This window comes from Stegodyphus dumicola, chromosome X1 (assembly GCF_044657685.1).
Source record: "Stegodyphus dumicola isolate Sdum_Otavi_A_Nest chromosome X1, ASM4465768v1".
Classification (NCBI taxonomy): Eukaryota; Metazoa; Arthropoda; class Arachnida; order Araneae; family Eresidae; genus Stegodyphus; species Stegodyphus dumicola.
The window spans coordinates 170117215-170130730 of NC_140780.1; the positions used below are offsets into that span (position 1 = coordinate 170117215).

Genomic DNA, 13516 nt, shown 5'->3' on the forward strand with positions numbered 1-13516 from the left:
AAATCGAATAAAGCATATTTTCTGTATTATGAGAAATGTATTAAAAATGCAAATAAAAAGGAAAAAATACCAACAACGAAGTGTCAGAAAAATTTGGATACATCAAGAATAAATTGAGACTTTCAACTTTAGCATGGAACATGACCATATCTAACAGGTGCCCACGTCTCTTGCTCACAATAAAGTAGTTAATTAAGAGTTTGGGGAAATGATTCCGACTTCTCTAAACAATATAGTCTTCCATCAGGCATCAAGATCTTTAGAAGAAATTAACTCTGCAACAGGTCGACCGCAAATTTTCTATGGAATTTAAGTAGTAACCAGCCGTACTCCGTAGGTGGAAGGGGTAGTATCGAGAAGCGAAGGCTAGAAACGGGAAGTGACGTCACCGGCGCCATACTGAATTTCTCTGGAAGTAATGCAGCCTTGTTGGAATGATGCAATGTTTTTCAGTTTCTTTTTTATTTTGTAGCAGACAATATTTTTCGTATTTTTTGTGTCGGTGATGACTTATTTTGGTTTTGTGGCAACGACCTCTTGAACCGCATGTCTGAAATAGCATCAGTTTGAACTTAATATTTTTAATTGATTTCTATATTTTCTTTAACATTTTCCCTGAATTTTAAAAACTTGGGATTCGAACCTTCCACCTCTCACGTGGGAGAACGGCAGCGATACATGGTTTGTCCCTTGAATCCTATTATTTGACCTTGCCGACTGAAAATCACTATGATGTCACTGGGCTGAAAAATCGGGCATGCGCAAGTTTGTTCCGACATGTCTAAAAACGCTTCATACCTTTCTCGCATTTAATTTTTTTTTAATTTACAAGCATATTTTTTTCATTGTTTTCTTTTTTAATTTCATTCTTACTTAATACACTAATTTTTCATTCCACATTTATACGTTTTGCAAACGTAAATTTTACTTTTAATTTTAACAAATAAATGTTTCCACATTTTTATTTCTACAAAAGATTTTTTTTTACCCCCGTTTCTTTTCACTTTTTTGGAAAAGTTTTTTCTCCCACTTTTTTATTTAATAATTTTTGCGTTTCACTTTCATTTTACAAAAGTAATGTTTATTTTCAGAAGTTTAATTTTTCTTTTCATAATTCTAAATTTTTTTTTACTTTTCACTATATTTATTTTACAAAAAGTAATATTTATTTTCACAAATAATTGTTTTCACGTTTCTGTTTTCATTTTTTTTTTTTTTTTTTTTTTCTTTTTATTTCTGTATTTTACTTCGAAAGCAAAATTTAATTTTTTCTTTTTACTTTTTCTTTTTTGTTTTACAAATGTAATTTTTCTATACTTTTAAAAATTTTTTTCCCATTTTTATTTTACATTTAACTTGATACCCCCTTGATACCACATTCTCACTTCTCCAAAGGTAAACTTACACATATTTTCTCTGTGTACGAAAGTTAAACTGGAATTTTTTTTTTTACACGCGTATCATTTCACTCTCCAGGCCGTCGGGGATAATATTTCCTGTAACTTTAAACCAATACATGTTTATTACGAATTTCACTGGAATCTTACGTTTCGTTTTTCGTAAAGTAAAAACAGACTTATTATACGACCTACTGACTACTTTATTAAAAGATCTACTGACTCTGAAGAAATCTTATAAGGAATAATAATATTTAATGGCATAATGTCTTTTTAGCCAAATACATGTGCACTTCCATCCAGTTTATTTGAGATACATACTAAAAATATTTCATGTTAAAAGATATTTACATGAATATACTCAGAACTCTTTCTTTTGTTCAAAGATTCATTTATCGTACTTCGCAAATAAAATCTTGCCTAAGGATCATAGCAGGCAATATTGACATAAATTCCAAATAATGATCCAACACTACTTAGAAATTTTAACACATTCATTCTAATTTAAGAGACACACATCAAATTGATATTACTTTATTCAACATCGAAATCTTAAAGCTTTTTTTCAGAGCATTTGACATTTAATTTAACAGTGATATCATACTTAAATAAAATTATGCATAAGCATTATATGCAATAGTTAATATTGACAAATTTCATAGAATGATTTAGCATAGTAAACAATGTAAAAAATTTTAAAAAGGCTCCATTTTCAAAGCAGCATTATATTAATTAAACACTTGAGTCAAACAATTCTTCAAACATATAAATTTTATTTGTTTTGTAGACAGTTTATTTATCATGACTATCGCATATAATAAGTAAATAAATTACATTTCTTAAAGTATGAAACACATTCTTATCCTTTAACCGGCTGTATTCTTAAGAAGAGATGTAGTATGAATGCTTAGAAAGACTCAGATTCAGAGTTTCTCATTTCCCTACATATTGATCAAAATATACATGTACTTTAAAATCAGCTAAAAACATTCAGATGGAGGTATTCAGACAGGAATATATTAGACATTAGAGAAATGACAGGAATGCTATGAACTTAATTGCGAATACAAAAAAGCATGTAGAGACCTAAGGAGAAAAACAGCATTTGTGAAAGGCATTCTAAGGCAAACTTGCTCTACTCTACACATGGGCGACATTCTTTGTTTCAGATTACGCAAACATTAAATATAATTCCTGTATAATTAGGGATTTTATCCACACTAGTTTGAAATGTAAATTATTAGAACAGTTGCAAAAGGACAAGACAAGTAGGCAATGCCCATGGGAAAAACTTCTTTCCAAGCCAAACAGTATAGTGACATCTAAATTAGAATAAGGGCCAGATTTACAACAAAATGTAATCATCTGAGTATGCATGAACAATAAATCAATTTTTTAATTGATTTCTATTCAAAAATTGAAGCAACTGCAGACAGTCAAGCTTTCAAAGAATTTCGTAGTGTGTTCAACACAGAAAATTCTTCTGACTTAACAATGCGTATTATAACCAAAATAAAAAATATGCAAAAGTTTCCTAAAAATTTATGTATTTGTTTCTTTGCAAACACATACATGAATACTCACATTTAATTCTTTGGCATTTATTTTCTTCTATCACAATATAAATTTTTAAATAATTTCATCTTTCACAAAATTTACCTATTTACTATGTTGTTGTGTTTTCATAAACAACATTTAGAGAGTGTGCTTTTGGTAATATTTTAAACACTTCGAAACTATATTCTCTTTGCTGTTGGTACATATCAATAAAATTACGATAATTTTTGTATTATTTTTTAGCTTACGAGTTCTTTAAAATATGTTTATAGATCATTTATGTTGATTTCTACGATTGATTTCTTCAGTGTTTGAGAAAATAAGTATTTACCTTTATTAACGTAAATGAAATTAATGTTGTCTTATAATTTTATTATTCAAAGTATTAGTTAATTAGAACAAAATATGAGTTTATTCCCATTATTCAACATATATATGAATTTTAGTATTTCAAATCTTCCACGTTGTTGTATTTTTTCCTATCAGCAATTAGAAGACGGATTGAATAAATGCAGACATAAAATAAAAATGTACTAGAAAAGTACATAAACTAGAAAAGTTCTTCAAAGTAAATTTATTCAGAAGGATTGTAATTATTCTTCAACACCAAAGCTTATTTTTGGAATGCCATGGCATACAAGACGCAAATTTACCAATAAGAAATGCTAAAGATCAATTATTCTGCAAAATCTGGACAGTAATTATATAAAACTAATTATATTGCAGTTTCCCATAATGGGTGGTTCCAGCAATCTCCTGAAACTTTAAGTGGGCACCTGATTTTTACTCTTACAAAAATTTTAGTAGAACTGTAAAGTTTACATAACAGCAAAGATCAAATGCACACTTAGAGTTTAAGGAGACTTCCGGGACATTACCATAATACAAAATTTCCAGTGGCTGTTGCAAGTTCAACACATTTCTAATGCAACAATGAGTTTCAGACAGAAGCCGATGTTATGAAGCAGTCCTTCTGTGACCTCATTCAAGCGACTTGCAGTAGTTTCAGAGTCCTTAAAATTATTTCCAGGTGACAGAGACTGTCTTGAAATATCCAACAATCTTGCCACTTTCATAAATGTCTGCCCAGAACTCTCAAGATTTTTCCAAATGATATTTCAACCCATAGTGCCTAGAATTCTCAAGATTCTTCCAAATAATACTTCAATACCATATAAACACCCCTATCATTATACTAACACTGAAATCAAATCCTAAATTACACAAGTTCGTGAGAAACATACTTTCTGTGAAGTGCTTGTACACAGTATATGCCTTTGGATAACACTATAATATTACTTGAACTTCAGGAACAGACTGATTAGTTTTTAATAAAATGCCATTATTTTTATGTATATAAAGGTAATTTTGGACACTGCATATAAACATTACCTTACTAACTGCAAAGCTAGTAAATACAAAAGATATGAAAGAAGTGAAAATTTTCTTCACTTGTTACTAAAGAAGTTCTCCTTCCCCCTCCCCACTTAACACAATAACAACTTTTTCCCATTTGAAACTACTGTAATCAATGTAGTATGGAAAGTTCATCATGATTTTGACATATGTAGTATAAATAAAGCATACACAGTAAAGTTAGGAAAAAGATGACAAAATCATTGTCAGCTTTTGTCCAGTAATAATAATTCTGGTAAAAAATGCTACTTCGATAAGTTTATAAAACAATTACAAATAAAGGTCAAAGAAAATAAATGCATGTGAATGAAAAAGTTTTTATTGTCCTCTAACAAATACACTTCTGTTACATTAGAAAAATTCAAATTCAGCATAGAATAAATACTTCATCAAAAATTATGATAAAAGACATATAAACACTTGAAAAATTATTAAAATGAATAACTTGTCAGCTAAACATAAAAAATATAACTAGGCACAGATTAAAAAATTTGTCAGGGACAGACAAAGGACAAACACTGGCCTAAAATAAAATTAAGTGCATATTAATAAAAACATATATAAATACTATTGAATTATATGGAGGGAAATCTAAAAAACTAGTGCAGCATTTGGACTAAATTTTAAACGCCAATTCTCTATGTAGTCCAAAAAGACATTTATATGAAAGTATTTTAAATTAGGTCAGTGCCTGGCAGTCTTTGGTACAAATTCTGTGTAACTGATGAGAATATTAATTGGCACATTTTGTATAAATAATAAACTGCATGAAAACATAATCAGTTTACTTAGTTCTTCAAAAATGTATTTGAAGTTCAGTATTTAATTTAATCTTCCTTAATTTCTTAAGTAAAACATGCTGGAATTTATAGGAATAAATTATACCGAATTCTTTACACAGGCATTTTATATATATTTTAATTTCAAGACATTTATACAAGGCAAACTTCGCTTAAATTATTTATCTCAAAATTGCATTTGAGTAAAGCCTTTTTTCCTTTTTTTACTTGCATTTTGCTATTCACCATCCCATAAAACCAAAAAAAATTAAAATGCTTTTAAATTTTAAATGCAAGATTATACTATGCACTTTAAATCTTCTCATAAACATGAACTCCATGAATGCTTTCTTTGAAAATTTTTATTATTGTGCATATTGTCTAGATCTTCATAAATGTTTAAACTATAATTTTCTTTTTTCATAAAAAGTCAAGGTGGAGTCTAATGTATGGTACAACATGACAACCACCAAAAAGTAAATAGTTCATCTAGAGAAGAGATTCTTTTAGATACAGATCTTTGTAAAATTCCTTTAGATACAGATATTTTTAATTAGATCCTAATACTATAGATATTCCTATCCTTTAAATCAGTGCTTCTCAGAACTTCTTAGATTGGCCCCCCTTTTTGGAATCTTTTTTTTTTTTTTTTTTTTCTCTCCTGGAGGGTCAAATCTTTTTCATGAGGCACCATCCTTTTTTTAGTATTATCTCCCTACCCTTTTTGTACATTTTTGGTTTTGCATACATGAATGTATGCATGTGTGTGATGTATGTGTGCATATGGGTTAATTAATATTAAATAAAGATATTAACATGTAATTTAATTAATAATATTAAAAATCAATTTATTTTATTTCTTTGCAAAATATTTTCAATAGTTAATAAAAATAACATATAATTACTTTGGGAAAAAATTATACACGCATCCGTTCACAATAGTAATAATAAAATGCTACTAATATTGAAACAAAATTATTTTAATCTCTGAAGAAGATGAGGTCTGCAGAAAGTTGATACCTTAACAATATTAAGATGATGATTCATGAACAGCAGTTGCAAATCAAAAATACGTATGTGATTTCTTATAGACAAATGTTGACCTCATCGCACTAAATCTTTCTTCCACTAAATAAGATGTAGGGAATATTATTGTTGGGAGGACAACAAGGCTATTTTCCCTGCAGGTGTTCAAGTTACTGAATTATGCTTAATCTTATCAATATTATAATAAAATTACTAACCTAAAGCCCCATGCCACTGTACTGATAATTTAAATGTTTTAAAGAGGATGCTATTGCCTAATTCAAGAAAAACTGCTTCAGATCACTTTCGTCATTTCACAACAGTATGAGAAAAAATTATTGCAATTTATCATAACACACATCATGAATATCAACATTCCAAAGAAAAGAAAGCATGAGAAAGTAATAATAATATAATCAAAAATTTCAAAGAAGTATATACAGTACAAAGTCTTTAATCCGGACTCGTCGGGACTTCGGCAATTCCAGATTAGGGGTTTTTTCTGGATTATAGATTATCAATTTAAATCTGGTAAAATGGCACGCAGAAATTATAAAATTAAAAATATGGAACTGTAATTTATGAAATAAAGAGCAATTACGATCTAAAGGGGTATGAAAATTTATATAAAAAAGCTTAAAATTTATTTGTTTACTTTATTAAACATTTCTTTCAATGCGCACATGCATAAAGCATACATTACGCATAGTCGAAATTAGAAAATTGCAACCGGAAATCTATTTGATGTGTATTCGTGATATTTATAATGACGAGGCATTTGATTTAAATCATATCAAAGATGGAGTACATCGAGATGAAATACTACATTTAGTACAGGATTATAAGCCGAATAAAATAGAAACATCTGCCCTGAAGATGAGGATAGTGCTGACAGATCAACTTCCAGTTTATTGCGCGCCGCGACGTTTCCACAAATTTTTTCAAAATTTTTTTCTGTGAAACACATATAAAGATATATATGTATATATAACAATATATCCAATTTCTAACAAAATAAAATAACTATTTACGCATTAACTATAAATAATTACAAAACAAACATTACATATCATCATTTACACATATTCACAGCTCCAAAAAAAGCTACACAATAATATACTACTGATACTTTTAGAGTCATAAACATTGAAAATACGTATCACATAAAGAATATTTTCTTAATTACACAAGTAATATATATGCCATACAAAAGTTCTCAAAGAACAACCTAATATTTTTATATAATCCAGTTTATCACAGAATGAGTCACAACAATGAACAAGAAATGAGCCCTGCTGACTCAGCTAGATATTGTTACATGTACCTACTGCATTACAATAAATATAAGTTTATGACCAAAAATGTTTTGTAAATGTTATCACAAAAGAATTGACTATAAATTAATGTAGATGTAAAATGATAAGTTAATATTTCACAAACATTTAACAGCTAGTAAGTATATAATGTGCAGTACACAAAAATGTATACAATCACAAAAATTCACTCAGTTATAACTCACATAAACAATTTATCCTATAATCAAATAAAGCATAAATGGTAAATGTAAAAACTAAAAGTAATTTCTTATTAAAGATAAAAATACCTGATAAGCTTATACAGCAAATAACACCCTACAAATCTCATAGCATCAGATAATAATAAAAGTCTGACAGAAAGAAGATAATCTTCTCATTCATAATTAACAATTACCATTACCTGATTTTTATTCATATAGACCAAGCAGTCTCCACAATGCAGTGGTTTATTGCATTTCTCTGCTGAATGTATTCTCATGATAGCTTGTTGATAGTTTTCCCCAAGTGCATAAACAAAATCTTGACAGACAAATCACCATCACAGTCCCACATTAAGCAAAAACAACCTCGGCAGAGGAATTGCTGCATTTCCTAACCATCTAGAACTAACAAAGCTGCATGTTGAAGTTACATGACAAAGCAGCAAATGCAGCTGACTGAATATGACTTCCTAAATGATTCACTCACTAAATTTGGTTATATTATATCACTATTCTCACCTTTTATTCCTACACTATAACTTTCTCAATAAAAAAATCTCAGATGATATCAATTTCAAATAATTTGTTTACTTTTTTGCTCTTACAAGCAGTAGCCTTTTTTTAAAACAATATTCACAGCTTCATCTCATTTGCTTAACACTCTCTATCAACTAACACACACATGGTTTCAATTTCACTTTCCCCTAATTTAAAATTGTGTGCCAATTATATACTTAAATATAAAAAAATAAGCATGGCCGTTAAGTTATGGTTCATTTTACTTATTCATATATACACCTTTTTTTTTAATTCCTATATTCTAAAAGTTATCTTTAAGAATATATCTCTGAACATATTTCCAAATGGATAGCAAAACCCAAGTACAGACATCTCGGCCAAGAAAATAACATAAAAATCGGTAATGTTATCAACCAGTATAGGCTAGCTTCAAAAGAAATATAAATATTGATAAACTTTAATTCAAACAGCTCTTAAAGGAAGCCACAGACAGTTATTATTTGACCACAAAGAATACTTATTTTAAATGCAGAACATGTTACTTTTAGTAGCATATATATATAATTTTATTTTTTTAAAATCACTTAAGAGATGTGTAATTTGAAGAACAGTACACCATTTCAGCACCATGACTACAAGACACACCATTTACCATATCATAGACTGCTTTTATTGTACCAATAACTGAAATTATTATGCCAGCAAATGCAAGCATTATCGCAGGTGCTTTTTCCAGAGTTAAGTATGGCCTTCCAGTAACTTTAATGTAAGCAGCTGCAGGAAGAACATAAGCCAATGGGACAGCAGCTAAGACCCCCTAGAATGCAATAAAAAATTCAATTTGAAGAAATTAAACTGTTTTAAAATTGTATTCTTTAATGAGTTATTTCTGTTATTATTTCAACTCACTTACTGACACTAATTTTCACATAAATGAATAAATACTAAATGCTTTTTTCAATATTTTATGATTACCATAAAATGAGAACATTCACTTAGCAATATTCAACCCAGTGGAATTCATAATTTATTGGTGAATTTTACCTTTAAATAATATAAACCACACAGAAAAAAACAGCAAAATTATTTGCAATACGTAATGCAAATTTTGCACTTGTCATCTGTAATGCTTTTGCATTAAAAAAATGAAGATTTAATTATATATGTTTAAGTGTCTTGATATGGGCGTTATAAGCTCAATTCATCTCTCATTTTCTCTAAATTAGGTGGCTGGGTTCATGTTTCTTGTAACCATACTGTGGTGTCGCAAGTGTCACAAATGTATTTAATTATGAATTAGATTTTGTAAATTTAAATGAAGTTGCTAATCAAAGGCAGCATTATTTTTCTAGAAGTCGAGATCCATTTTAGAGTAACTCTATTCTTTTTGTTAGGATTTCTCACATTCTTTAATTTTTGGATAAGGCATGAAAGAACAGGGAGTTTTCTGAACATACACTTTAGGGAGGGATAGGAAAGCAATGGAAAAAAATTACAATGATGTGTGTATGAAAGTTACCGTTCTTTGTTTCTGCCACTTTTGTTGACTTAGAATAAAAATCTCCATTTTGTAAAATAAATTGCTTTTGTTTATAAGGGAAAGAAAAAATTAAAGACATGATATGATTTTTCTTGTTTTAAAAGTTAAAAGGTGGATCTAAATTTTTTCTTCTGGGTTTTGCATAGGAATTTGGCAACTCATCAACCTGGCTGTGTGGGAGACAAGGCATTGTAAACTAATTTTGTTCATTTTGTTGAAAGGCTAAATTTCTAACTAGCACAATGGCTCAGAATTATTGTTTCTTAGGCAGCCTGTATTATTATTATTTGGAGTGTGTGATGGGAGTTTTCCTTGCAGGTTGCACATTGGCAGTTTTTAAAGATGTGTTTTTCAGGTTGACTGATAAGATCTGAGTATAAAAAAAATAGGCTGCCAACCATATCTGGCGGTTCCAACCCACATCCCAGGAAAACCAGAGGCAGTCCTGAAGTCTCTGATCATGGAATCTTTGTCTCAGAAAAATTCTTTCTCTTGGACATCATTTGCCTGGGTGGTATTGACGGCTATGCTAACCCTTTCTGCAATGCTACCTTTTAAAGTTAGAATTTTTTTTTTAAAAAAAGGGAAGGGAGTTTAATTAGGCCTAGAAGAGTACACAAGTAAAACTTTGTAAAGATAGCACTTATCGTTTTAATTCTGTGGGTGTGCCCAAAGTGGGCACACTGATTGAATAGAGCTTCAAAAAGAGTGCTGAAACGAGCACTGCTGGGAAGCGTGTAAAAGAAGAGATTTTGCCTATCATTAAAAAACACTAGATTCTAAATACCGTAGCAGATTTAGCATTACCCAGGGTGTACCACGGGGAAATCTGCTACTCTACACCCCCTAAAAAGGTCATTTTGGGTTATATGATGATTACATGCTTATGAATGGGAAAAAATTAACTTATATTTACAATGTAGTCTATTTTTTTCATCGTGGTACTTTTCGAAGAAAGTGACACCACCTTTAAAAAAGCACAACCCAATATTGCATGTTTTGCATATGTGCTATGATCCGTATCAGATTCACTATCTGAAAGCAATTCGTGTACCACTTTCAGTGCTTTAGGGTCAGCCCTCACCAATCCATTTGAAAAATAATTAAAAATCTGAACAAAATAAACTAATATTATATCTATAATTTGAAATTATAAACTATAAAATAAAAATATAAATATCAACAACTTAAAACTATTAAACGTAGCGCTAAGAAAACTTACTTGAACCAAAGCGAAAGAGAAAAAGAGAACTGCTCTAGTGAAAAACCAAACATCTAACTAATAAAATTATCCCTGATCTTCAGAAAATCACCCCAACAATTTCTTTTCTTAGTTGATAACTAAACCTCCCCTCCCCCCCTTCAAAAAAAGGAAAAGAAGAAAGAGAAAAACAGGAAATGAAACACAGATGTGGACCCATCTTTCTATGTTTAATGAGCTGACCGATGAGCTGCAGAGAAGCAAAGATACAGCTGCCTCTCAGTGACCTAGACTCATGGTGAGCCCAGTCTGGGAACACCTCGGTTCGCCGTTCGATTTTAGTCACGATTTCAAGGTAAAAAATTTAAAACTAATATAGAATAAGCAGATTAGCATACAACCAAAATAACAACATAGAAATTTCCTTTCAAATAATTCCTTTTATACCCTAAAAAAAATCTGGAAGATTTCTTTGAAAAATGACAATCTTAACAAATTAAACATGGCTAAAATAAAATATATGGACTAGTTTGTGTTGAGCTGCCATCTAATATAAATAAAGAAGTTCAGAGTAACCTTTAAATTCTTTTTCATTCAATTTTTCTGTGTGTACAGAGGAAAAGTTTTAGGTGTGTCCAGACAGCGCACATTGTGCTGCAAAGGGTTAAATCTGTATTATCTCCTTTAATAGGTTTTGAAGATCAAAAGTAGAAAAAGGAGAAAGAAAGGATCCATTTCATATGTAGGGTTCTCTTCTATGACAATATTTTGCTGAGTGTGTTATAGTACAGCTGCTGCCTGAGAAAGCTGTAAATAAATTCCTATCAATATTCTTTGCAGCACTAATTTTTAGTTAAACATTCATCACCAGTAAAGTTTAACCTGATAAAGTTTAAATTTGTTTAAATCTCTTTTTCTCAACATAACAGTATCTCCAACACAAACCACAAGTGTTCAACTGGAGTCAAATCTAGCAACTAAATGGGACAATACTAATAAAAGATGTTCCTTGCAATCTTCCAGGTATATTCCTCAACTTTCTTCACAGTGTGATGTGAGAGAAATATCATCAATCTGAAAGATGACATCACTGTTAAGAAATACTGTTATTGAGAATGGAGAAACTGCTAATCTACCTTTTTTTTTTCCCTCCTTAAAAGATTTATTATAAACTTATTTTCTACAACAAAATTAATTTTAAACATAAACAGTGATGCCAGTTGCATTGAGAAAATTATTTCATTACATTTGTTGCCAGATTTGATTTGTGGCTACCTAAAGTTGGAGTAATTGTGCAACATTACTCCCACCTTTTGATTAATAATATACAATTAGTAATCAAAACATGCAATAAAGTTCTCAGGTCAAAATAATAATTCAGTTTAAAATTTCATTCCAGAAATCTAGAAGGTAACTTAATAGTCCTTCCACTTTCTTGTCACAACAGGTGTTTTTTTTTTTTTTTGATTGACTGGCAAGGCAAGAAGAGATTGATCGGACAAAGAAAATTTGCATACGTTTAGTTCTCTAGTTTCTTCTACTTTCTTACCATTTTCGTGTTTTCACTAATGAATCTAAGCATCCATGCTACCCTTCTTAAAATTTTCATGTATGTCAAGATATGACGCGTTATCCATGAATTCATATTGCCATCACAGTTTAATATTGAAGTTATATAACTTTTTCAGCCATTATTTCCTTTTCATTTTCAACTGGATTTGAGCAAGGTTCACTTATCTTCAGCCAGTGCCAACCAATGTGGTCCCTCCCAATAGTTGACTTCTATTAATTTGTTGGAAGAACATCCTCTAGCGGGTAAATCTGCTGGATTTACGGTTCTTAGAACATGGTGCCGGTCTTCAGTTTTTGTCAGTTTTCATATTTCTTTAAACTCGTTGTTTATGGATGTTCCTCGCGTCTCATTACTCTTAATCTAATAGAGGGCTACGGTAGTCCAAGAGTATTCTTTTGAAATCTCAATCTCGAGACTTCCCCCCCCCTAAAAATACAGCTAATCTAGCTCTAATGAAACAGGATAGTAATGCAAGTCGGGGGATTGTGCATTTCTTCAACGGAGCTATTATGGACTTGGATTGAAGAAGCTGCACTTTTACTTGCTCTTTATTTTTACTTTTCAAATCAACTATGGCAGCGAATCAGTAAAGTGTGTAGGTTGTGTGACTGTACATCATTTACCGGTCTAGATATCTTCACCGAGGACAATAAAGGTACATCATTCACCGACTTTAAAACTTTCTCTTTAATATCGTCTGGGAGTTCAGCATCCCACTCACTTTTTCTTCTCAGGTCTTTTGTAAGTACACCTTTTGAAGAAGGGTAAAAGGGCAGTAACTCCTATTGTATCAAACATAGATACAAAAGACAGCAAACTCCTTCTGGTCACTGGAAGTTTTCTCAATCCTTTATCTCAAACGTTACAATATAGAAGATCTCTAACTGTTTATCCCACAATAGTTCTAGTACATTTAAAAGGCTAAGATTCACTATAAATCTTTTTTGTTTCTGTTCTCTGTCATCCTCTTACATCAAAATGTTCATTTGCCA

The 13516-nt window shown here is 30.4% G+C and overlaps 1 protein-coding gene across 2 annotated transcripts in view; it reads right to left on the bottom strand.

Annotated features, from left to right (window-relative positions):
- Positions 1-4673: 4673 nt before the first annotated feature.
- LOC118182530 (putative sodium-coupled neutral amino acid transporter 11) overlaps positions 4674-13516 on the bottom strand; it is a 99766-nt gene continuing 90923 nt past the window's right edge. For both annotated transcript variants that reach the window (XM_085808338.1, XM_085808337.1), the window contains exon 13: positions 4674-9027. In XM_085808338.1, coding sequence (XP_085664464.1) covers positions 8791-9027 — 237 coding nt within the window. In that variant the 3' untranslated portion in view covers positions 4674-8790. The remainder of the gene's footprint in view (positions 9028-13516) is intronic.